Source organism: Salmo salar, chromosome ssa29 (assembly GCF_905237065.1).
Source record: "Salmo salar chromosome ssa29, Ssal_v3.1, whole genome shotgun sequence".
In the NCBI taxonomy this organism is placed as follows: Eukaryota; Metazoa; Chordata; class Actinopteri; order Salmoniformes; family Salmonidae; genus Salmo; species Salmo salar.
The window spans coordinates 28,369,333-28,395,849 of record NC_059470.1 but is presented as its reverse complement, the minus strand read 5'-3'; the positions used below and the strand labels follow the sequence as shown (position 1 = coordinate 28,395,849).

General features: G+C 45.4%; 1 protein-coding gene across 1 annotated transcript; it reads right to left on the bottom strand.

Annotated features, from left to right (window-relative positions):
- Positions 1-1,216: 1,216 nt before the first annotated feature.
- LOC106590560 (protein disulfide-isomerase A4) lies at positions 1,217-6,904 on the bottom strand. The gene is made up of 10 exons (XM_014181670.2): positions 6,596-6,904; positions 6,097-6,268; positions 5,679-5,884; positions 5,332-5,470; positions 4,115-4,320; positions 3,824-3,982; positions 3,492-3,643; positions 2,696-2,852; positions 2,267-2,500; positions 1,217-2,029 (listed from the first exon to the last, which is right to left on the bottom strand). Exons 1-10 carry the CDS (start codon positions 6,672-6,674, stop codon positions 1,614-1,616), a joined length of 1,920 nt encoding a protein of 639 aa, XP_014037145.2. The 5' UTR covers positions 6,675-6,904; the 3' UTR covers positions 1,217-1,613.
- Between the last annotated feature and the right edge of the window lie 19,613 nt (positions 6,905-26,517).

Genomic DNA, 26,517 nt, shown 5'->3' with positions numbered 1-26,517 from the left:
CAGTTGCAAGTTTCTATTGGACAAATTCAGGTAGGTTTATCCCCGTTTTGTTTGCTTCTGTTTAACCAAATGTTTAACAGAATCAGCGGAATGAATACACCCCTGATCACAAGTAAACAGTCCAGTTTCATAGCAGCCACGTTGTATTCCTTCTTGCATCTACGTTATGCGCTCTCCTCATTTCACCTCTTCCCTTCACTTGTGGACTTCAATGCACAACATCAGCTGTATGTGACCTTGCAAAAAAACCTTAACAAGCTAAACAACCTACATCGTTGTCACCATATTAGCTAAAGTAACGTCATAGTCAGCATAGCTAATAGAACTAACGCATTAGTAAACCCGCTACAATCATGCAGTAACGTTACAAAGTAGTCATTAAGCAGTTACACCAGCAGGCCCCATTGGCAATAAATTTGTGAAACCAAAAGCTTACCTTGGAAGAGTTCCAGTGTTGTTGGATAGTCATAGCCAGCTAGCTAACATAGCATCCCTCTGAGCAGGGTGTTTCAGTAAGCTAAACTAGCTAGCTGCATTTGTTAAGTGAGTGAAACTGGAAAAAAAGACACCATTTCTCATTTAAGAAACTTTGTTCAGAACTGTTACACTATTTTCTTTCTCTTGGAGTCAACTTCACATTTTATGCACTGCAGTGCTAGCTAGCTGTAGCTTATGCTTTCAGTACTAGACTAATTCTCTGATTCTTTGATTGGGTGGACAACATGTCAGTTCACGCTGCAAGAGCTCTGATAGGTTGGAGGACGTCCCCCGGAAGTTGTCATAATTACTGTGTAAGTCTATGGAAGGGGGTGAGAAGCATGCACCTCCTAGGTTGTCTTGAAGTCCACGTACTCAGAGAACGGAGCTAACTGTCCTCCAGCTACACCATGGTGCTACCCTGCAGAGTGCCGTTGAGGGTACTGTAGACCTTTGCAAAATAGTGTGTTTAAATCAATAATTTGGTACAGTTATCTAAAAATGATCATTTATGAAATTCACGAGGACGATAGTCCTCCCGAGGAGCCTCTGAGTTAGACTGCAATATTACTGTAGTAAAACGTGTTATTTTGGACGCAGCATACTGCAGTTAGACTATTGTACTGCAGTTAAATTGCACTCTGACTGCAATCTTTTTTCGTAAGGGGACAGCTCAGAGGTATTATGCAGCTACCAATCAGTACATAACTGTATACACAACTAACGCCACAAAACCACATCAGTTTTCACAACACTTTATTTAAAAATACTTAGAAATCTGGAACACAGTGCTTACATGCTTTTAGACATGGAAAACAAAAGCTGTAACTGTGGATCACAGCAATTCACTAATAGCCCTCTTTGGGGACACTAACTCCTAGGCCCTAACCACCAGGCGCTTCCCCTAGGTCCTAAACACTAGGCCCTAGTGGAGATCTGAGAGGGTTGAATACATCTAAACAATAGTGGTAGCTCCATCTTGCTCTCTGATCCAGCCCTCTAAGGTCTATGCATAAGTGGCTAGGGTGTAGGAGGGGTTGATTTGAGTTTGACAGCCTCTGCCCTCGGCTCCCCCAGGGCACCTGGGACTGCAGGCTCTGCACAGTTGGGAGTTTAGGTATTCAAGAGAGAGATTCTCAAAGTTCATCTCTGCTCTGTGATAACTTTGTGGCATGCTGTTCCAAGAACTTACTAAATCCTTCTATGGTTCTGTCCCCGCCCTCAAATTTGATTGGGCTCTGCTTGCTGTTGCTAGGCGCAAAGTAGATGGTGGGGAAGCCCTCCGTTTTGTAGTTGTCGTAAGGCACATCATTGGCTGTGGCGTCCATTTTGGCGATGACCAGGTTCTTCTCACTCTTGTATTTCTTCCCCAGGGCTGTGTAGTCGGGTTCCAGCTTCTTACAGTGGCCACACCACGGGGCGTAGAACTCTATCAGAACGTCTTTCTTGGTATCCATCACGATGTCGTCGAAGGTTTTCCCAACCACTACCGTCACAGGGCCTTGGTTGTTCTTGGGCACTGGCTGAGATTTGATGATGGGCTTCAGTTTGCCTGTAGAGAGGGACAGACAAGATCATACATGCTGACCACTAATGTATAGTCTATTACACAATCCTGACAGTTTCAATGGTCAACACTTAACGCAATAGGACCATGAAGACCTGTCACATATTGATGTTTGGCTGGCAGCAGACAAGGCACTCAACTCAGGTTAATCTGTAACTCAATACAACATGTGGTGTAAAGTCCTCTGACATACTTTCAATTGACAATTGCTGTCAAGCTCACCTTTCTTGAAGGCCATGATGAAGTCCCTCAGCACCTCAGAGTCAAACTCATCAGGCTCCATGGCAAACTTCTTGCCGCCATCTCCCAGGATACCCACGTTGACTTCCTCCCCGCTGTCACTGAGCCCCAAGCTCTTCAACTCGGCTGAGTAGTCCTCCTCGTCAGCGATGGCAAAGGTGTATTCTGGGAAATCCTTGGCCACCTCCAAAACCTTGCTCCTCCAGAACTGGGTCGCTGGAACAGAGGGGGTAGTCAGACCTGAGCTAAAGGCTCCAATGAACTAAGCCAAGGTTGTCCAAACCCCGGTTCGGGAGGAGATCTACTGGATGTGCAGTATTTTGTTCTAGGTATTATGGAAGCTACGCAGCTTAAGACTTTGAGAAGATCCACAATATTCACATAATATCGGAAATAAGGGGTTGAGGACACCTTTCCTGTAGTCAAAGCTGAAGTCCACTCCGTAGTAAACGACAACCAGTGGTCTCTTGGTGTAACGTTTAGCGTCATTGCTTTGTTTTCTGTGACCCACCAGTGGCAGGATGTGTTTCTTAAAGAAGTCCTGCACCTCTGACACCTCTGTGGAGTCCTGGGGGGAGAGGACACAGAACATTATACATGAATAATTGCAGCATTCTATTTAGGTTAGGAAAGCATGCTCCATTCAACTCTGCTAGTTTCAGATATCCCTCCATATTGCAGTGAGATGGATAACTAGCATCCATCCAGTGAATCAGGCTGGGAATTGCCATGGACCTCACGATACTATATCATCAAGATACTTAGGTGCCGATTCGATATGTTTTACAATTCCCTCGATTCACTATATGTATTGTGATTCGATAATGCAATTTTATTGCGATTTGATGTTACACATATATTGCTCACCATGTCGGCTGCAGAGAGACAAGAGCATGAGAAAGAGTTTTGATCAGTCATGGAAATAAGTGCTAAACATGTTGGCTCACTATTAAAAAAAGATAGATCCCAAGTTTTAGTTTTGGTGCAGATACAGCTGTCTAGCGCTAGCTAACTCTACCTAGCAAAACATTTGTCCTTTTTTTACAAATCGATATTTGGAAGTCAAAGTATCGATGTAATATTTCCCTAAATAATATTGTGATATGTAACTGTACAGACCCCCCCCCCATCACAAGGCTTACTTTCACAGAGAGTAAGAAGCTGACTAGTGTAACGCGGACAAACACACACCAGTTGGCAGACTTACTTTGATGGTGAATGTATATGAGGCTTTCTCGTACTTGGACCTGAACTTCTCAGGATGCACCATGACGACCTGGCTTGGGGAGGCCTTGAGGAGCTTGGCCACGTCTGAACTGAAGGTGTGGAGGAACTTGAAGTCCTCTCTAAGAATATTACCTGGGAGGAGAGAGAGGAGGGGAACACAACAACTATCCCCATTAGATTTAGAAGGCCACACGGAGGACAGGAGCATGGATTACATATATCCTCTGTATACTACACATCATATGCAATATTCTATGTATCATGAACACTGACAAATACATTCAAAGTCAATGTAATTGATTGTGTACTCACAGGCCTCTAGATAGAGGTCATAGGTCATATCCTGCTCTGAGGAGAACACGCCCACTATGACAGCATCATCGCCATCTTTGATGAACTCCTGCACCTGTTTCACCGTCTGCACCTGCTTGGAGGGTGGCCCCGCCTGCTCGCTCATATAGTCAACGATACCTACAGAGAGCACACACACAGTTAGTACCCTCGGCTATATCATTAACAAGGGACGTGTCCTAAAATCCATAATGTTAGCAGATATATTTAGTCACAGGGTAGTGACTGAAACAGTCTGAAGTGTGGACGTACCAATCTTCTCTCTGGGTCCGTTGTAGTCGAAGGCCTTCCCCTTCCTGAAGATCTTGAGGGTGGGGTACCCCGACACCCCGAAGCGGTTGGCGATGTCATTCTCCTGGGTGGCGTCTACCTTGGCCAGGGGGATGGGAGGAGAGCGCTGGCTCAGGGCCTTGGCTGCCTTCTCATACTCTGGAGCCAGCTGCTTACAGTGGCCACACCTGGAGTAGGGAATCAGGCGTGGTTATTCAAATAGGCTGTATCACATCCGGCCGTGATTGGGAGTCCCATAGGGCAGCGCACAATTGGCCCAGTGTCGTCCAGGTTTCTCGGGTAGGTCATCCTTGTAAATAAGAATTTGTTCTGTCTGACAGGTGGTAGACTATTCCTCTCCTCTAAATAGGCTTTGTAAGCTGTGCGCATGTAATAAAAAAAATGCATGCCGACTAGCGAAAATACACACTTGCCAATTTAATTCCACAAAATTATGCAAATGAACCTATAGACCGATAAGCATGACCAGTCAAATGCAGCAGCTAACCGATTAACGGTTAACCGTGTACATCCTTAGTACTAGCCTACAGTTCTGAGGATGTACAAAGTAATTATTTTATTTTCAAGTACATGAATAACTCATGTTGTGTTTTACATGAAAGGGCATTTTATTTTCATAGAGCATTAGCTCTCCAGTCAGCTCTGACAATGGTAACTTTCTGTATTTTTTTTTTTTTTCCTACTTTCAATAGCCTAGTGATAACAGGCGAGCACCTTTGGGAGATTCCAGAAGACATGACACAGGTCAATGCAAAACACTCACCAGGAAAGTTCTTGAAACAGAATCAGTTCCATCATAGGGAACATCAGACTTTTCTTTCACTGTTGTCGACATCTACCGAAGAATAGCAGTCAAAAAAACAACCGCACACTGTCAGCTGTTGTGGTAACGACATTTGACCCAAGAGCAACTTTGGGGGGGGATATCAACTATCCAAATATCTGCAAAAACTCCAGATTATTAGAATAGTGAAATATGGGAGGGAAAGTTATAACAGCACTATGAAGCTTCAGAAGGCAAGAATAACATTTCAACTTCATCTCCTCCGCTCCTTCACCAGATAGAAAACACAAAGGCCATAAGACTTAATTTCATAAATCAGTGCAGGTGACGCAGTGGAGACGAGGATGTGACTGTAGACTATTGTGATGCATCCTAAACGTCGTGGGGGACTAACCATGGGGCATAGAACTCCACCAGGATGATGTCAGCACTGTTGACCACCTCGTCAAAGTTGTCCTTGGTCAGCACCAGGGTGGCCTCTGGAGGGGGCTTCCAGTCCGGCTGGGCCACTTCCATCACTCGAGCCACAATGTCTTAAACACAACCACAGTTACTAATGATACTGTGGTGAAACTGAAAGTGGGTTACAAGCCACAAGACAAACCACAGTTACAACATTATAGTAGCCTGTTTAATAGTCTGTTCCTGCTTTAGCTAAACAAGCTGACAATGTAGAGTTGTCAAAGGCTGAAAAGGAGACTCAGGTACTGACTGGATCAGTCTTCTTAGTAGACATCTTACCCTGCTCATTCCTGGGGCCATCATACTCCACAGGCTCCCCCTTCTTCATGATCTTGAAGGTGGGATATCCCGACACCTCGAACCTGCTCCCTAAGGAACTGGACTTGGTCGCGTCCACCTTGGCCACAGGGATAGGGGGCTCATTCTCCTTCAGAGTCAGGGCAATCTTCTCATACTCTGAAGCAAACTGCTTACAGTGGCCACACCTGGGAGGGGAGGAAAACTGATTAGATGTGTCAATCAAGGGAAAATGAACAAAAATGGTGCAAATATCCCATGCATATTTGAGATTAAAGTCTGCCTGTTTTTCCTACTACATATCGGCTACCAGGAATTGCACAATAGACGAAGTGGATGGGCACGTCTCCAATGACTGCCAAATATTGACTTTCTTAACTATCCCTTTATGCAAACTTGCCATGGTGCATAGAACTCAACCAGCACTGTGTCCTTCCCCTCCATGAACATGTCGAAGTTGTCGTCGTTCAAGACCAACACTCCGTTCTCATCCTTCACCTCTGTTACGTCATCTTTATCCTCTTCATCATTATCATCACCACCCTCCTCCTCGTCGACTTCTTTCGCTACATCTGCGAACACCATGGATAACAAAACACTGTGAAATAAACATAACGTCTAGCAACGATAGTCTGACTGGACAACAAAGTTGGGATTGCATTGTAACAAAACCACGCTACAACATAAAGCCACGCTACAACATAAGAATACACGCATGTACGCACAACATAATAAATAAAAAACTAGCCAGCAGTCATGTTAGCAATTAGCTAGCCAGCCAACTAGCTAGCTAGTTAATAAGAGCTGCCTGGCTGTTATAATTACAGGAGACGCTAACTAGCTTAGTAAACATTCCTGGCTAACTTAATTCATCCTAAAGTAGCCAGCTAGCTACTTACCATCAGCTTCACCTCGGATGACAGTGACAAAGTGGGCAACACCAAGTACCACAATCAGTAGCAGCGCTATCTTTCTCATTGTCAGCTTTTCCAATGGAATGCTATCCGTGCAACGGGTGAGACTTCTCCTTTTTAACTAGTAACGTTAGCTGATGAAAGTCACCAAAATTGTGTATTAATAGAAATGTCTGTAGATATTTTTGAATCCTGAAGTGGGGTTACAAACTGATCTTTGGTTTGTGGTTTCTAGCTAAAGACTTCGGAAATAAGGCACCTTCACTGACTTGCCACATTCTAATTGGCTGTCATCATCGGCTTTCCTCCAATTGCGTACCGCCACTTAATTCCTGGATCCAGGACGTTCGAGGGTGCCATTGGATAGTCGACCAGTCGTTGTAATGTCATTGGACTGAATGGTCTACTGTATTTTCAACAGTGAACATAGAACAAGCAAAAGTTTAACGCTTACTTTTGATGTCAAGGACGTCTGTCTCTAGATTTCAGCAATTTCAGCAATGTCGTGTAAACATTAGCGAGCCCTGTTTTCATTCTTCCAGGGTGCTCCCCTCACCTTAACCTGCACAGCACACCATTTATTTGAGCAGTTTGAACATCTTTTAGAACCAGGGAACATTGTTTATTAATTTTTGGTGTAAATATACAGTAACCTACAGAATACTCATAATTAAGCCTGATTCACTCCACGCAGAGTATTTAAACATACAACTTTAAAAAAAAAATGTCCCTCTTGAATAGCAGCCTTGGGTAGGTTACTTTATGAATGTAATCCGTAAGTTACTAGTTACCTGTCCAAAATTGTAATCAGTAACATAACTTCTGGATTATCCAAACTCAGCAACATAATCTGATTACAATCCGTTACTTTTAGATTACTTTTCCCTTAAGCTGCATTAGAAGAAGAGAAAAATGCATGTTATAAATTGAACGACATCTATTGCAGGATAAATCAATGTTAAAGTTTACATAGCTGGCCATATATGGATGTTACATTTTACGTTATGGGTTGGTTATGTAGACTTCTTACCCATCGCTTTTTACTACATATAATAACACTATTAAATGATATTTTTACATTAAAAACCAAAGTCTATCAGAATTCCAGTCATTTCACAAAATGTTATACCCCTTGATATCGCCAGTTTTGTACAACGCAACTCAGACCAGAGCATAACGGACCTATTTTCTCTCCATATCCCCGGATTTCTACCGCAAGCTCTGGACATTTACACCTGGATCTTGCAGCTAGCTAGCTGCTATCTGAGTGACTATTGGCTAACGTCGGTCCCGGAGCAAACATCAATTATTCCAGAGCTAGCCAGCTGAAGAGTTCCATCAGCCACTCCTGGGCAACAATCACCTATCCAGACCCGTTTTACTGCCGATGCGGAGCCCCACCGGGCCTTCAAGACTGGATTACCGACGGTATCTGCCCGAAGGAGTTATCCAACTGGCCCCTCCGTCGCGACGTAACCTGAACGCCCATCTGCGGCCCGCTAATCGTTAGCTGTCTTATCGGCTGCTATCTGAATAGGTCTATCGGACAATTTTCTTGGGCCACTATAACTATTTTTCCCTTCTACCACACGGAACCCCACTAATCTACCGACGGAAATGCACGAGGTGGCTAAAAACAGTCCACCTTCTGCCAGCTTGCTACCCATGGCCCGACTAGCTGTCTGAATCGCCGTGACTCCAACCAACCTCACTACTCACTGGACCCTTATGATCACTCGGCTAAGCATGCCTCTCCTTAATGTCAATATGCCTTGTCCATTGCTGTTCTGCTTAGTGTTTATTGGCTTATTTCACTGTAGCGTCTCTAGCCCTGCTCATTATACCTTATCCAACCTTTCAGTTCCGCCACCCACACATGTGATGACATCACCTGGTTTCAATTATGTTTCTAGAGACAATATCTCTCTCATCATCAATCAATGTCTAGGTTTACCTCCACTGTATTCACATCCTACCATACCTTTGTCTGTACATTATACCTTGAAGCTATTTTATCGCTCCCAGAAACCTGCTCCTTTTACTCTCTGTTGCGGAAGTCCTAGATGACCAATTCTCATAGCTTTTAGCCGTACCCTTACCCTACTCCTCCTCTGTTCCTCTGGCGATATAGAGGTGAATCCAGGCCCTGCAGTGCCTAGCCGTGTCTGAATCCTGGCTTAGGAAGACCACCAAAACTCTGAAATCTCCATCCCTAACTACAACATTTTCAGACAAGATAGAACGGCCAAAGGGGGCGGTGTTGCAATCTACTGCAGAGATAGCCTGCAGAGTTCTGTCCTACTATCCAGGTCTGTACCCAAACAATTTGAACTTCTACTTTTAAAAATCCACCTCTCTAAAAACAACTCTCTCACCATTGCCGCCTGCTATAGACCACCCTCTGCCCCCAGCTGTGCTCTGGACACCATATGTGAACTGATTGCCCCCATCTATCTTCAGAGCTCGTGCTACTAGGTGACCTAAACTGGGACATGCTTAACACCCCAGCCATCCTACAATCTAAGCTTGATGCCCTCAATCTTACACAAATGATCAATGAACCTACCAGGTACCACCCCAAAGCCGTAAACACGGGCACACTCATAGATATCATCCTAACCAACTTGCCCTCTAAATACACCTCTGCTGTTTTCAACCAAGATCTCAGCGATCACTGCCTCATTGCCTGCATCCATAATGGGTCTGCGACCAAACGACCTCCACTCATCACTGTCAAACGCTCCCTGAAACACTTCAGCGAGCAGGTCTTTCTAATCGACCTGGCCCGGGTATCCTGGAAGGGTATTGACCTCATCTTGCCAGTAGAGGATGCCTGGTTATTTTTTTTAAATGCCTTCCTCACCATCTTAAATAAGCATGCCCCATTCAAGAAATTTAGAACCAGGAACAGATATAGCCCTTTGTTCTCTCCAGACCTGACTGCCCTTAACCAACAAAAAAACATCCTGTGGCGTTCTGCATTAGCATCAAACAGCCCCCGTCATATGCAACTTTTCAGGGAAGTTAGAAACCAATATACACAGGCAGTTAGAAAAGCCAAGGCTAGCTTTTTCAAGCAGAAATTTGCTTCCTGCAACACAAACTCAAAAAAGGTCTGGGACACTGTAAAGTCCATGGAGAATAAGAACACCTCCTCCCAGCTGCCCACTGCACTGAGGATAGGAAACTCTGTCACCACCGATAAATCCACTATAATTGAGAATTTCAATAAGCATTTTTCTAAGGCTGGCCATGCTTTCCACCTGGCTATCCCTACCCCGGTCAACAGCACTGCACCCCCCACAGCAACTCACCCAAGCCTTCCCCATTTCTCCTTCTCCCAAATCCAGTCAGCTGATGTTCTGAAAGAGCTGCAAAATCTGGACCCCTACAAATCAGCCGGGCTAGACAATCTGGATACTTTCTTTCTAAAATTATCTGCTGAAATTGTTGCAACCCCTATTACTAGCCTGTTCAACCTCTTTTTCGTGTCGTCTGAGATTCCCAAAGATTGGAAAGCAGCTGCGGTCATCCCCCTCTTCAAAGGGGGGGACACTCTTGACCCAAACTGCTACAGACCTATATCTATCCTACCCTGCCTTTCTAAGGTCTTCGAAAGCCAAGTTAACAAACAGATTACCGACCATTTTGAATCCCACCGCACCTTCTCCACTATGCAATCTGGTTTCAGAGCTGGTCATGGGTGCACCTCAGCCAAGCTCAATGTCCTAAACGATATCTTAACCGCCATCGATAAGAAACAATACTGTGCAGCCGTATTCATCGACCTGGCCAAGGCTTTCAACTCTGTCAATCACCACATTCTCATCGGCAGACTCAACAGCCTTGGTTTCTCAAATGATTGCCTCGCCTGGTTCACCAACTACTCTGATAGAGTTCAGTGTGTCAAATCGGAGGGCCTGTTGTCCGGACCTCTGGCAGTCTCTATGGGTTCAATTCTTGGGCCGACTCTCTTCTCTGTACACATCAATGATGTCGCTCTTGCTGCTGGTGATTCTCTGATCCACCTCTACAAAGACTACACCATTCTGTATACTTCTGGCCGTTCTTCGGACACTGTGTTAACTAACCTCCAGACGAGCTTCAATGCCATACAACTCTGCTTCCGTGGCCAACAACTGCTCTTAAATGCAAGTAAAACTAAATGCATGTTCTTCAACCAATCGCTGCCCGCACCTGCCCGCCCGTCCAGCATCACTACTCTGGACGGTTCTGACTTCGAATATGTAGACAACTATAAATACCTAGGTGTCTGGTTAGACTGTAAACTCTCCTTCCAGACTCACATTAAGCATCTCCAATCCAAAATTAAATCTAGAATCGGCTTCCTATTTCGCAACAAAGCATCCTTCACTCATGCTGCCAAACATACCCTCGTAAAACTGACCATCCTGCCGATCCTCGACTTCGGCGATGTCATTTACAAAATAGCCTCCAACATTCTACTCAGCAAATTGGATGCAGTCTATCACAGTGCCATCCGTTTTGTCACCAAAGCCCCATATACTACCCACCACTGCGACCTGTATACTCTCGTTGGCTGGCCCTCGCTTCATACTCTTCACCAAACCCACTGGCTCCAGGTCATCTTCAAGTCTTTGCTAGGTAAAGCCCCGCCTTATCTCAGCTCACAGGTCACCACAGCAGCACCCACCCGTAGCACGCACTCCAGCAGGTATATCTCACTGGTCACCCCCAAAGCCAATTCCTCTTTGGCGGCCTTTCCTTCCAGTTCTCTGTTGCCAATGACTGGAACAAACTACAAAAAGCACTGAGGCTGGAGAAACATATCTCCCTTACTAGCTTTAAGCACCAGCTGTCAGAGCAGCTCACAGATCACTGCACCTGTACATAGCCTATCTGTAAATAGCCCATCCAACTACCTCATCCCCATACTGTATTTATTTATTTATTTTGCTCCTTTGCACCCCAGTATCTCTACTTGCACATTAATCTTCTCCACATATACCATTCCAGCGTTTAATTGCTATATTGTAATTACTTCGCCACCATGGCCTATTTATTGCCTTACCTCCCTTATCTTACCTCATTTGCATACACTGTATATAGACTTTTCTACTGTATTATTCACTGTATGTTTGTTTATTCCATGTGTAACTCTGTGTTGTTGTATGTGTCGAACTGCTTTGCTTTATCTTGGCCAGGTTGCAGTTGTAAATGAGAACTTGTTCTCAACTTGCCTACCTGGTTAAATAAAGGTGACATAAAAATAAAAATTAAATATATATATGATGAATATTATATGTATATTTATGTATATATTATATGTATATCCACTGCTCAAAAAAATAAAGGGAACACTTAAACAACACAATGTAACTCCAAGTCAATCACACTTCTGTGAAATCAAAATGTCCACTTAGGAAGCAACACTGATTGACAATAAATTTCACATGCTCTTGTGCAAATGGAATAGACAACAGGTGGAAATTATAGGCAATTAGCAAGACACCCCCAATAAAGGAGTGGTTCAGTAGGTGGGGACCACAGACCACTTCTCAGTTCCTATGCTTCCTGGCTGATGTTTTGGTCACTTTTGAATGCTGGCGGTGCTTTCAATCTAGTGGTAGCATGAGACGGAGTCTACAACCCACACAAGTGGCTCAGGTAGTGCAGCTCATCCAGGATGGCACATCAATGCGAGCTGTGGCAAGAAGGTTTGCTGTGTCTGTCAGCGTAGTGTCTAGAGCATGGAGGCGCTACCAGGAGACAGGCCAGTACATCAGGAGACGTGGAGGAGGTCGTAGGAGGGCAACAACCCAGCAGCAGGACCGCTACCTCCGCCTTTGTGCAAGGAGGAGCACTGCCAGAGCCCTGCAGAATGACCTCCAGCAGGCCACAAATGTGCATGTGTCTGCTCAAACGGTCAGAAACAGACTCCATGAGGGTGGTATGAGGGCCCGACGTCCACAGGTGGGGATTGTGCTTACAGCCCAACACCGTGCAGGACGTTTGGCATTTGCCAGAGAACACCAAGATTGGCAAATTCACCACTGGCGCCCTGTGCTCTTCACAGATGAAAGCAGGTTCACACTGAGCACGTGAAAGACGTGACAGAGTATGGAGACGCCGTGGAGAAAGTTCTGCTGCCTGCAACATCCTCCAGCATGACCGGTGGGTCAGTCATGGTGTGGGGTGGCATTTCTTTGGGGGCCGCACAGCCCTCCATGTGCTCGCCAGAGGTAGTCTGACTGCCATTAGGTACCAAGATGAGATCCTCAGACCCTTGTGAGACCATATGCTGGTGCGGTTGGCCCTGGGTTCCTCCTAATGCAAGACAATGCTAGACCTCATGTGGCTGGAGTGTGTCAGCAGTTCCTGCAAGAGGAAGGCATTGATGCTATGGACTGGCCCGCCCGTTCCCCAGACCTGAATCCAATTGAGCACATCTGGGACATCATGTCTCGCTCCATCCACCAACGCCACGTTGCACCACAGACTGTCCAGGAGTTGGCGGATGCTTTAGTCCAGGTCTGGGAGGAGATCCCTCAGGAGACCATCTGCCACCTCATCAGGAGCATGCCCAGGCGTTGTAGGGAGGTCATACAGGCACGTGGAGGCCACACACACTACTGAGCCTCATTTTGACTTGTTTTAAGGACATTACATCAAAGTTTGATCAGCCTGTAGTGTGGTTTTCCACTTTAATTTTGAGTGTGACTCCAAATCCAGACCTCCATGGGTTGATAAATTGGATTTCCATTGATTATTTTTGTGTGATTTTGTTGTCAGCACATTCAACTATGTAAAGAAAAAAGTATTTAATAAGATTATTTCTTTCATTCAGATCTAGGATGTGTTGTTTAAGTGTTCCCTTTATTTTTTTGAGCAGTATATTATGTTCATATTGTGTATATTATATGTATATATTATGTATATATTATGAATATTATTTGTATATATTATGTATATTATATGTATATATTATGTATATATTTTCAAATAACTATCCTTTACCTGGCCCGCAAATAGATGATGACAGACAAATTACAAAAACAACAACTTTGAGTGTTACTTGTCATGCCATACTCAAGTAGTCCCATGCAGTAGGTGATTGGTAGACCCTAGCTGACTGGACATGGACACAGGTGTGAATAGTAGACCCAGGTTGCTGCATGGGGCTGTAGAGAATTAACTGGGTTGCAAAGGCTACTGTCCGTCTGTGCAGCCAGCGGACCTCAGGGACTCCTGGACACAGACTCTGACCTGGTGGTTAGCAGAGAGGACAGGATGACATCAGCAACATGGTTTCTGTTTTAATATACTCAGGATTGTGTTGTAGAGCAGGGGAACAGACATTCATGATGACCTTAAAAAAGTTCAAGTTTGTTTTCTCATGTACTTGGTAGTTTCTCTGTGATAATGGTGCTGAGTGGTTGTGTTGTGTTCTAACCTTGTTAGGCCCAGTCGGACCGTGGTCCTGGTTCCTGTGTAACACTGGAGTCGACCACAGAGGTGAGGGCTGACAGCCACTGGAAACACCACGCCAGAGACTCTTCCCCCTGAAGGGTTGAGGCAGTAAAGCAGCCATGACAGTAGGCACCGGAGGAGAGAAGAGGTCAGAGGTCAGGGATGGACTTCACCCGTCAGGATGAAGTTACAGATTGAACTATATGTTTCATGTTATTCATAGACACTGTTATAGTGCAAACATTTGCTCAGAGAGATAACATCTGGGCTGAACAATTCCTCAAATTCACTCAGACTAGTGACTATCCATCTATCCTATACCACCCTCTTCTGGTGGACAAGTGAACCTGCAGTATAACAGAAGATTAAAAAACAACACTTTCTTGTCATTTCGAAAATCAACTAAAAGTCTCCATTCTATCCCCGTGTAAGTGTTTTTTACTGGTCAGTTGAAAGAGATGTGTCCATTTTCCCGTGGTTTACCTGGCATTGGGATGAGTTGGAAACATCGCTCTTCCTCAAGATGAGCTCTCCTATCATAATACATGTTCCCTGGACAGCACCTGCCTCTCATGAGGAGAGATAGAGGGGGTGTTAAACATACACATGCTTGCGCACACACAGGCGCACACACACACACACACACACACACACACACACACACACACACACACACACACACACACACACACACACACACACACACACACACACAGGCACACACGCACACAGGCACACACACACTAACACACTCTCTCACACACACTTACCTTCTTAGTTGCTGATGCATCGTTATACCAGGTGTTTCAGTACAGACCGTCCAATAGAATAGTTAGGGTCCAGTTCACAGGAGGCTGCTGAGGGGAGGACGGCTCATAATATTGGCTGGAATGGAGTGAATAGAATAGTATCAACCACATGGAATCCATGTGTTTGAGTCCGATACCATTCCATTGATTCAGTTCCTATGAGCCCATCCTTCCCAGTTAAGGTGCCATCAGCCTCCTGTAGTCTAGTTCCACCACTCTTCATGGGTTTGGATGGACAGGATGGATTATCTGGGCTCCTATGTTTAATCAACAAAATAATTTCATACTGATCCTGAAAATATATACCTATGAATATGGTAACAACAAACAATCTGCAGATAGAAGAGCTGATATTCCTATTTCCTCCTACCTGATGGACTGGTTTAGAACTGTTAGCTCATGGATATAACTGTTAGCTGAGGGATATAACTGTTAGCTGAGGGTTAGAACTGTTAGCTGAGGGTTAGAACTGTTAGCTGAGGGATATAACTGTTAGCTGAGGGATATAACTGTTAGCTGAGGGTTAGAACTGTTAGCTGAGGGTTAGAACTGTTAGCTGAGGGATATAACTGTTAGCTGATGGATATAACTGTTAGCTGAGGGTTAGAACTGTTAGCTGAGGGTTAGAACTGTTAGCTGAGGGTTAGAACTGTTAGCTGAGGGTTAGAACTGTTAGCTGAGGGTTAGAACTGTTAGCTGAGGGTTAGAACTGTTAGCTGAGGGATATAACTGTTAGCTGATGGATATAACTGTTAGCTGAGGGTTAGAACTGTTAGCTGAGGGTTAGAATTGTTAGCTGAGGGATATAACTGTTAGCTGATGGATATAGCTGTTAGCTGAGGGATATAACTGTTAGCTGAGGGTTCTAACTGTTAGCTGAGGGTTAGAACTGTTAGCTGAGGGTTAGAATTGTTAGCTGAGGGTTAGAACTGTTAGCTGAGGGATATAACTGTTAGGTGAGGGATATAACTGTTAGCTGAGGGATATAACTGTTAGCTGAGGGTTAGAACTGTTAGCGGAGGGTTAGAACTGTTAGCGGAGGGTTAGAACTGTTAGCGGAGGGTTAGAACTGTTAGCTGAGGGATATAACTGTTAACTGATGGATATAACTGTTAGCTGAGGGTTAGAACTGTTAGCTGAGGGTTAGAATTGTTAGCTGAGGGATATAACTGTTAGCTGATGGATATAGCTGTTAGCTGAGGGATATAACTGTTAGCTGAGGGTTCTAACTGTTAGCTGAGGGTTAGAACTGTTAGCTGAGGGTTAGAATTGTTAGCTGAGGGTTAGAACTGTTAGCTGAGGGATATAACTGTTAGCTGAGGGATATAACTGTTAGCTGAGGGATATAACTGTTAGCTGAGGGATATAACTGTTAGCTGAGGGTTAGAACTGTTAGCTGAGGGATATAACTGTTAGCTGAGGGTTAGAACTGTTAGCTGAGGGTAAGAACTGTTAGCTGAGAGATATAACTGTTAGCTGAGGGATATAACTGTTAGCTGAGGGATATAACTGTTAGCTGAGGGTTAGAACTGTTAGTTGGTGGGTAGAACTGTTAGCTGAGGGTTAGAACTGTTAGCTGGTGGGTAGAACTGTTAGCTGAGGGATAGAACTGTTAGCTGAAGGTTAGAACTGTTAGCTGAGGGTTAGAACTGTTAGCGGAGGGTTAGAACTGTTAGCTGAGGGTTAAAATTGTTAACTGAGGGTTAGAACTGTTAGCTGAGGGATATAACTGTTAGCTGAGGGTTAGAACTGTTAGCTGAGGGTTAGAACTGTTAGCGGAGGGTTAGAACTGTTAGCTGAAGGTTACAACTGTTAGCTGAAGGATATAACTGTTAGCTGAAGGATATAACTGTTAGCGGAGGGTTAGAACTGTTAGCTGAGGGTTAGAACTGTTAGCTGAGGGTTAGAACTGTTAGCTGAAGGATATAACTGTTAGCTGAAGGATATAACTGTTAGCTGAGGGTTAGAACTGTTAGCTGAAGGTTAGAACTGTTAGCTGAAGGATATAACTTTTAGCTGAAGGATATAACTGTTAGCTGAGGGTTAGAACTGTTAGCTGAGGGTTAGAACTGTTAGCTGGTGGGTAGAACTGTTAGCTGAGGGTTAGAACTGTTAGCTGAAGGTTAGAACTGTTAGCTGAAGGATATAACTTTTAGCTGAAGGATATAACTGTTAGCTGAAGGTTAGAACTGTTAGCTGAAGGATATAACTGTTAGCTGAGGGTTAGAACTGTTAGCTGAGGGTTAGAACTGTTAGCTGAGGGTTAGAACTGTTAGCTGAGGGATATAACTGTTAGCTGAGGGTTCTAACTGTTAGATGAGGGATATAACTGTTAGCTGAGATTATACTGGTCTAGAGGAGCTGTCATGAAGGTAGACACACTGCTCTCTCCCTGTGAAGGGAACAGACTGGGTCAGACACACTGCTATCTCCCTGTGAAGGGAACAGACTGGGTCAGACACACTGCTATCTCCCTATGGAGGGAACAGACTGGGTCAGACACACTGCTATCTCCCTATGGAGGGAACAGACTGAGTCAGACACACTGCTATCTCCCTGTGAAGGGAACAGACTGGGTCAGACACACTACTATCTCCCTTTGGAGGGAACAGACTGGGTCAGACACACTACTATCTCCCTTTGGAGGGAACAGACTGGGTCAGACACACAGGCATACAGACACACACACAGGCACAGACACACACGTAGGCAGACACACACGACACACACACACAGAAACACACGCATGCACACACACCTTAGTGTTTTGTGGATGAGTGTTTCTCTCCTCCCCCTGTCCTCCTCCGGAGCGAGGAGTGAACGGGCGTATCGGACGCAGCAACGAGCCCTGTGACAGGCCGCCAGCACCTGTCAATCACACAGCACAGACTCTTCTTAATATCTCCTCAAATAATACCTATTAAAACCTGAAGAGTTGATTTTCTCTTAGAGTAGGATGAAGTTGTTACCCTGTTGAAGTGTGAGTCTCTCTCCAGGAGCTGATGAGAATGGCTGAGCAGGAAGGGCTCTGGGACACAGGAACCATCTTGGGTCCACAGTTTCACAGTCTCTGCCTGAAACCCAGTGACTCCTGAGAAACTGGAGAAGTCTGGACGCTTCCTGTGCCAGAAGCAGACCGCCACAGCCACGGCAAGGATCTAGAAGAGGAAATCAAACAGACCAGTTACATCAATGTTTTCTGAGTAAGTGAGTAGTATTGACAGCAACCACTTTTAGTTTGGTTAGATTTAACTTGTCTGGGTTTAGATTAAGTTGTGGTTAACGCAATGTTGGGTTTGTGTTTTGTTTTCTTTACCATGACAGGCTGGATGAGGACGACCCTAACACACACACACACACACACACACACACACACACACACACACACACACACACACACACACACACACACACACACACACACACACACACACACACACACACACACACTACACAAACACACACACGCATGTGCATACACAAGCAAAAACCTATTTTACAACAATGCCCTGGTAAGTGATTTGTACCATATAAGTCACTGGTAATCATTTTTATCTATAATACAGTCTGATGATGGCTACCTTGTCTGATGTACAGTCGTGGCCAAAACTTTTGAGAATGATACAAATATTAATTTTCACAAAGTCTGCTGCCTCAGTTTGTATGATGGCAATTTGCATATACTCCAAATGTTATGAAGAGTGATCAGATTAATTGCAATTAATTGCAAAGTCCCCCTTTGCCATGCAAATGAACTGAATTCCCCCAAAAACATTTCCACTGCATTTCAGCCCTGCCACAAAAGGACCAGCTGACATCATGTCAGTGATTCTCTCGTTAACACAGGTGTGAGTGTTGATGAGGACAAGGCTGGAGATCACTCTGTCATGCTGATTGAGTTAGAATAACAGACTGGAAGCTTCAAAAGGAGGGTGGTGCTTGGAATCATTGTTCTTCCTCTGTCAACCATGGTTACCTGCAAGGAAACACGTGCCGTCATCATTGCTTTGCACAAAAAGGGCTTCACAGGCAAGGATATTGCTGCCAGTAAGATTGCACCTAAATCAACCATTTATCGGATCATCAAGAACTTCAAGAAGAGCGGTTCAATTGTTGTGAAGAAGGCTTCAGGGCGCCCAAGAAAGTCCAGCAAGCGCCTGGACCGTCTCCTAAAGTTGATTCAGCTGCGGGATCGGGGCACCACCAGTACAGAGCTTGCTCAGGAATGGCAGCAGGCAGGTGTGAGTGCATCTGCACGCACAGTGAGGCAAAGACTTTTGGAGGATGGCCTGGTGTCAAGAATGGCAGCAAAGAAGCCACTTCTCTCCAGGAAAAACATCAGGGACAGACTGATATTCTGCAAAAGGTACAAGGATTGGACTGCTGAGGACTGGGGTAAAGTCATTTTCTCTGATGAATCCCCTTTCCGATTGTTTGGGGCATCCGGAAAAAAGCTTGTCCGGAGAAGACAAGGTGAGCGCTACCATCAGTCCTGTGTCATGCCAACAGTAAAGCATCCTGAGACCATTCATGTGTGGGGTTGCTTCTCAGCCAAGGGAGTGGGCTCGCTTCTCAGCCAAGGGAGTGGGCTCACTCACAATTTTGCCAAAGAACACAGCCATGAATAAAGAATGGTACCAACACATCCTCCGAGAGCAACTTCTCCCAACCATCCACGAACAATTTGGTGACGAACAATGCCTTTTCCAGCATGATGGAGCACCTTGCCATAAGGCAAAAGTGATAACTAAGTGGCTCGGGGAACAAAACATCGATATTTTGGGTCCATGGCCAGGAAACTCCCCAGACCTTAATCCCATTGAGAACTTGTGGTCAATCCTCAAGAGGCGGGTGGACAAACAAAAATCCACAAATTCTGACCAACTCCAAGCATTGATTATGCAAGAATGGGCTGCCATCAGTCAGGATGTGGCCCAGAAGTTAATTGACAGCATGCCAGGGCGGATTGCAGAGGTCTTGAAAAAGAAGGGTCAACACTGCAAATATTGACTCTTTGCATCAACTTCATGTAATTGTCAATAAAAGCCTTTGACACTTATGAAATGTTTGTAATTATACTTCAGTATTCCATAGTAACATCTGACAAAAATATCTAAAGACACTGAAGCAGCAAACTTTGTTGAAATTAATATTTGTGTCATTCTCAAAACCTTTGGCCACGACTGTACAAAGCTGATCTGCAAGACGACAGTGACCACCAGAGGTGAGTGAACACGCTAGGGGAGGGGCCACTGTACACAGACAACCACAGGTGGAAATCTGACAGGTACTCTGACAGCTTCAGATACAGCAGCTACACAAACACATGACATAACATACTGTATGACAGAACAACAAATGACATAAGAACATGTGACATAAGAACATGTGACATAAGAACATAAGACATAAGAACATGTGACATAAGAACATAAGACATAAGAACATGTGACATAAGAACATGTGACATAAGAACATGTGACATAAGAACATATGACATAAGAACATAAGACATAAGAACATATGACATAAGAACATTATTTGACAGTGAGAGTCTGTTTGTGTGTTACCTTGGTGAATCATGGGCCCTGATCGAAGACCCTGAGTCTCTTCTCCACCCATCCGTCACCCTCGTCAACAGCCAACCAGCACTGGCATAGAAACAGCCAGCTCCGCCCCCTGTCCTTCACCTCACAAATCTCTAACTGTCTGAGGTACCAGCTGGGGGAGGGGCCTGTATTATCCTGCCACAAGTGCAGCCCCCACAGAGCATCCAGACTGTCTACAGTATACAGAGACACAAACAGTGACATGGTATCAGTACGGGGGTGTGTCTCTGTCTCTCAGCTACTGTACAGCTGCTGGGGATGGAGGTTTTCATATGCTGCCTGGGCTTATTACTGACTACTGTTCTTATAGTAAACCAAAAACATGTTACACTGTTCAACTTTAGTCAAATGAACCTTGAAGCATAGATGTATAGTAGTTGTTAAAACACCAGCTTCAGTCAGCTGATTCTAGCCATCCCTTCTGCTTCGTTCTAGTAGGGCGGCTTAGTCTCCCATTCCCAGGAACCCCACTTTTGTTAATGTCTTATTGGTCAAGGTCACGCCAAATACTTATCACCACATCTCCTTCAGCCCATCAGTGGCCTTGATTCCCGGGACTTCAGTTTCAGCTAGTCTATGACCCCAGCACGGCTGTGTGGTCAGAAACGTGCTTTCCCCATCTTGATGAATACTTCCACAGTTTTCCCTCCTGCTGAGCTTTTCCTCCTGTGGACTGAATCCCTGTATGTCTGATGTTTAATTGTGTGGGCATCTAAACGTAAGTGCCTTGAGGTCTGTGTCATATTATGTGGAGCTAATGTTTGTGGTTTATTGTGTACAATTACCGTGTGTTGAGCTTGTTAGCTAGCTCGCTCTCCCGCTAGCATTAGCACTACCATTAGCATTTTGCATTGGAATGCATGAGCATTTTAGCAAGACTGTTAGTGATTAGCCGTTTATTACCATTGCTCGTTTATGGTGCTAGGCTATTTTCTATTCTATATATATCACTCATGCTCATTGTAATTATATTCTGTATACATTTCAACATTACTGTAATGTTTATTTGAGCACATTTGCCTGTGTTTCATGAGTTCCAAGTCCGAAAGGCTGTTTAGTCTATTGCCATGTGACTAGGCATAATGCCTGCTGTAGTGCATAGCCCTTGCTGTTATATACTTAAATGTGTTATCTTATACAGCCATGTCATTCATATTATAGCAGCGCCGTAGCCTATGTTTTCATTCTCCCCTTTCCTTTCAGAGCACACAGTTAATGTCAGTTATCACTGGACATTATTCTCAGTTATCTGAACCATGAGTGGTCAGATGTGTGTAAATGTGTGTGTGATCTTCCATTAAACTCCCCTTAACCTGAACATCCGCCTCATCCTTGTTCTGACCAGACATTCTGTAGTGGTTACTACCGGCCTTAAGCCAGCACCTAAGGTTTCTTATTATATTGTGCCCAAGAAAGCGAAGGTAACCTGCCTAAATGATTACCGCACCGTAGCACTCACGTCGATAGCCATGAAGTGCTTTGAATGGCTGGTCATGGCTCACATCAACACCATTATCACAGAAACCCTAGACCCACTCCAATTCATATACCACCCCAATAGATCCACAGATGACGCAATCTCAATCGCACTCCACACTGCCCTTTCCCACCTGGACAAAAGGAACACCTATGTGAGAATGCTGTTCATTGACTACAGCTCAGCGTTCAACACCATAGTGCCCACAAAGCTCATTACTAAGCCAAGGACCCTGGGACTAAACACCTCCCTCTGCAAATAGATCCTGGACTTCCTGATGGGCAGCCCCCAGGTGGTAAGGGTAGGCAACAACACATCTGCCACTCTGATCCTCAACACTGGGGCCCCTCAGAGGTGCATGCTTAGTCCCCTCCTGTATTCCCTGTTCACCCATGACTGTGTGGCCAAGAATGACTCCAACACCATCAAGTTTTCTGACAACACAAGCGAGAGGGTGAGAGAGAGAGAGAGAGAGAGAGGGGGGAGAGAGACAGAACAGAGAGAGGGGGGGAGAGAGACAGAGTGAAAGAGGGGGAGAGAGAGAGAGGGGGAGACAGAGAGAGGGAGACAGAGAGAGGGTGAAAGAGAGAGAGGGGGGAGAGAGAACAGAGAGAGAGGGGGGAGAGAGAGAGAGGCAGAGAGAGACAGAGAGAGGGTGAGAAAGAGAGGGGAAGAGAGAGAACAGAGAGATAGGGGGAGAGACAGAGAGAGAGAGGGGTTGAACATTTGCTTTGTTCGGGAGTGAGGAGGAGCGAGGTGCAGGTTATTAGACTGTCCTTGAGAGATCCCTCTACAACCTAATAGAATGATTATGTTGAAATACAGGTTTTGTTGGACTGCAATGAAGAACACAGGGATCAGTGGAGGGTGAAAGCCACATAATCAACTTTGTATTGTTACTCTGCCCGTCTTGGCAGTTGGCATCGTCCTTCTGTTCAGGCACATGCAATGCCATCTTAAAACAATTCAAAAGCTTTCAACATTCATAAAAACCTCTACATATTCGGTTGAATCAGACTAGGCTAAAGCACATGAGAATGACATTATTCCTTACCATTGACCTTGGTACTGAGAGCTAGGCTCGGCCCAGTGACCGGTGGTAGAGTTATATCCATAGTGACTGTGTGTGACCACTGGTGTCTCTGACCAGCTGTTGTTGCGAAACCAATAACTAGCCTGTTAATATTGTTGAAGTCACTAAGTCTAGGGGTAATAGGACTAGTTAACTGGTCTATAACCTGATTTAAGATGCATCTATGTGAGAAATCAGTGCATATGCCAAGGTGTTGCACATGTACACGTGCCAAGGGAGACAGCAACCTTTCCTTGGTCCATTGCCAGCTCTCTCTCTCTCTTGACCTCTTGGTCGACCAATCCAAGCAGATTATTGTTGGTTCAGATGGTGACGAAACAAATATGTACAAAAAGATATGCCCAAACTAAAGACTCAAAAACAAACAAACTAGCAGCTCTCTAAGCTGAAACTCTGACTGACCATCACCTTAATTGTCAGCACCTGATGTGCTTATCAACCAGGTTCAGCACCTGGACAAGGTTGCTGCTGCCCCCTGGGGGATGGAGTGTAGAAGTGTATTCTGGCTAGTGCGTTTGCCTATATCCTAACAGTGACCTTGCCCCCATATCATAACACCGGACACACACGTTCACGGTCCTGTTCTCAGAAGAGACCAGGTTCTCAGCTCTGACCATAACCTCAGCGGTCCCAGTACGGACAAACAACAAACCAACGGTCACCTCCTCCTCTGCGGTGTAGCTGGGGTTCCGGGCACGGATGCGTTCGCTAAGACCACCACAGACATGTTCGACCCTGTTGTGATGGTGAACGACACTGCGTTCGGACGGTCGACTGTGACCAAACTCAGAACATTCAACACAAAGTCTCTGACTGGATCTTGGACCAGGAGGTGTGTGTGGAGGCCAGCCCAGCTGATTGGGTTGAAGGCTTTGACCATGACCAGATACAGTGCCTTGCAAAAGTATTGACCCCCCTTGGCGTTTTTTTCTATTTTGTTGCATTACAACCTGTAATTTAAATGGATTTTTATTTGGATTTCATGTAATGGACATACAGAAAATAGTCAAAACTGGTGAAGTGAAATGAAAAATGTAAACAACTGAAAAGTGGTGGGTGCATATGTGTTCACCCTCTTTGCTATGGAGTCCCTAAATAAGATCTGGTGCAACCAACTACCTTCAGAAGTCACATAATTAGTTAAAGTCCACCTGTGTGCAATCTAAGTGTCACATGATCTGTCACATGATCTCAGTATATATACACCTGTTCTGAAAGGCCCCAGAGTCTGCAACACCACCAAGCAAGCAGCACCATGAAGAGCAAGGCACACTCCAAACAGGTCAGGGACAAAGTTGTGGAGAAGTACAGATCAGGGTTGGGTTATAAAAATATATCCGAAACTTTTAACATCCCACAGAGCACCATTAAATCCATTATTAAAAAATGGAAAGAATATGGCACCAAAACAGACCTGCCAAGAGAGGACCGCCCACCAAAACTCATGGACCAGGCAAGGATGGCATTAATCAGAGAGGCAACAAAGATACCAACGATAACTCTGAAGGAGCTGTAAAGCTCCACAGCGGAGATTGGAGTATCTGTCCATAGGACCACTTTAAGTCGTACACTACACAGAGCTGGGCTTTACAGAGGAGTGGCCAGAAAAAAGCCATTGCTTAAAGAAAAAAATAAGCAAACATGTTTGGTGTTTGCCAAAAGACATGTGGGAGACTCCCCAAACATATGGAAGAAGGTACTCTGGTCAGAGGAGACTAAAATTGAGCTTTAAGCCATCAAGGAAAACGCTATGTCTGGCGCAAATCCAATACCTCTTATCACCCCGAGAACACCATCCCCGCAGTGAAGCATGGTGGTGGTGGCAGCATCATGCTGTGGGGATGTTTTTCATCGGCAGGGACTGGGAAACTGGTCAGAATTGAAGGAATGATGGATGGTGCTAAATACGGGGAAATTGTTGAGGGAAACCTGTTTCAGTCTTCCAGAGATTTGAGACTGGGGCGGAGGTTCACCTTCCAGCATGGCAATGACCCTAAGCATACTGCTAAAGCAGTATGCCAACATTCGAGTGGTTTAAGGGGAAACATTTAAATGTCTTGGAATGGCCTAGTCAAAGCCCAGACCTAAATCCAATTGAGAATCTGTGCTATGACTTAAAGATTGCTGTACACCAGGGGAACCCATCCAACTTGAAGGAGCTGGAGCAGTTTTGCCTTGAAGAATGGGTAAAAATCCAAGTGGCTAGATGTGCCAAGCTTAGAGACATACCCAAAGAGACTTGCAACTGTAATTGCTGCAAAAGGTGGCTCTACAAAGTATTGACTTGGGGGGGTGAATAGTTATGCATGCTCAAGTTTTCAGTTTTTTTGTATTATTTCTTGATTTTTTTCACAATATTTTTTTTTTGCTTCTTCAAAGTGGTAGGCATGTTGTGCAAACCAAATGATACAAACCCCCCCAAAAACCCATTTTAATACCAGGTTGTAAGGCAACAAATAGGAAAAATGCCAAGGGGGGTGAATACTTTCCTTGCTGTCGATAAAGTCATGGTCAGGGTCCAGTCTTCCGTGGTCCTGTTGAATGCGGTGGTGTTGCCACTAGCAACCGTCCAAAGCACCTTAGAACCCATGCAGTTGGCCTGCTTGGTTACTGTAAAGTTGTGTTCTGACCATGATTGAACCACAGCACGCCACGGTCCACCAGGGGGCGAGGAAGGGAGGCGGAGAGCAGTGGCACAGCAGGGTCAGAGAAGGAGAAGACTGTGGCTGTGAGGATATACTGCCCATGGTGGAGGGGAGGTGATAGAGCAGGTGGAACTGGTGGCAGCTGTTCTGGCCAGCAGCTGGTCTGACAGGGGGCTGGTGTGCTGGGGGGAGGAGGACATGGACTGTGTGTGGTGAAGGAGAAGGACAGGGGTCTGGAGGGTTGGGGGGAGGAGGACATAGATAGGGTGTGGCTGAAGGAGAGGGACAAGGGGCGGGTGAAGGAGAGGGACCGGGGTAAAGTGAAGGAGAGGGAGGGTGAAGGAGAGGGACAGAGGGAGGGTGATGGAGCGGTACAGGGGGGGGTGAAGGAGAGGGACATGGCTAGGGTGAAGGAGAGGGGGAGGGTGAAGGAGAGGGACGGGTGGTGAAGGAGAAAGACAGGGAGGGTGAAGGAAAGGGACAGGGAAGGGGTGATTTAGAGGGACAGGGGGAGGGTGAAGGAGAGGGGCAGAGGGAGGGTGAAGGAGAGGGGCAGAGGGAGGGTGAAGGAGAGGGGCAGAGGGAGGGTGAAGGAGAGGGACAGGGGAGGGGTGAAGGAGAGGGACAGGGGAGGGGTGAAGGAGAGGGACAGGGGAGGGGTGAAGGAGAGTGACAGGGGGAGGGTGAGGAGTGGGGCAGGGGGAGGGTGAAGGAGAGGGACAGGGGAGGGTGAAGGAGAGGGACAGGGAGAGGGACAGGGGGATGGTGAAGGTTTCTATGGACTTATTTAGGACCTAAGTTTGTTGCTTACCTTCCCACCTT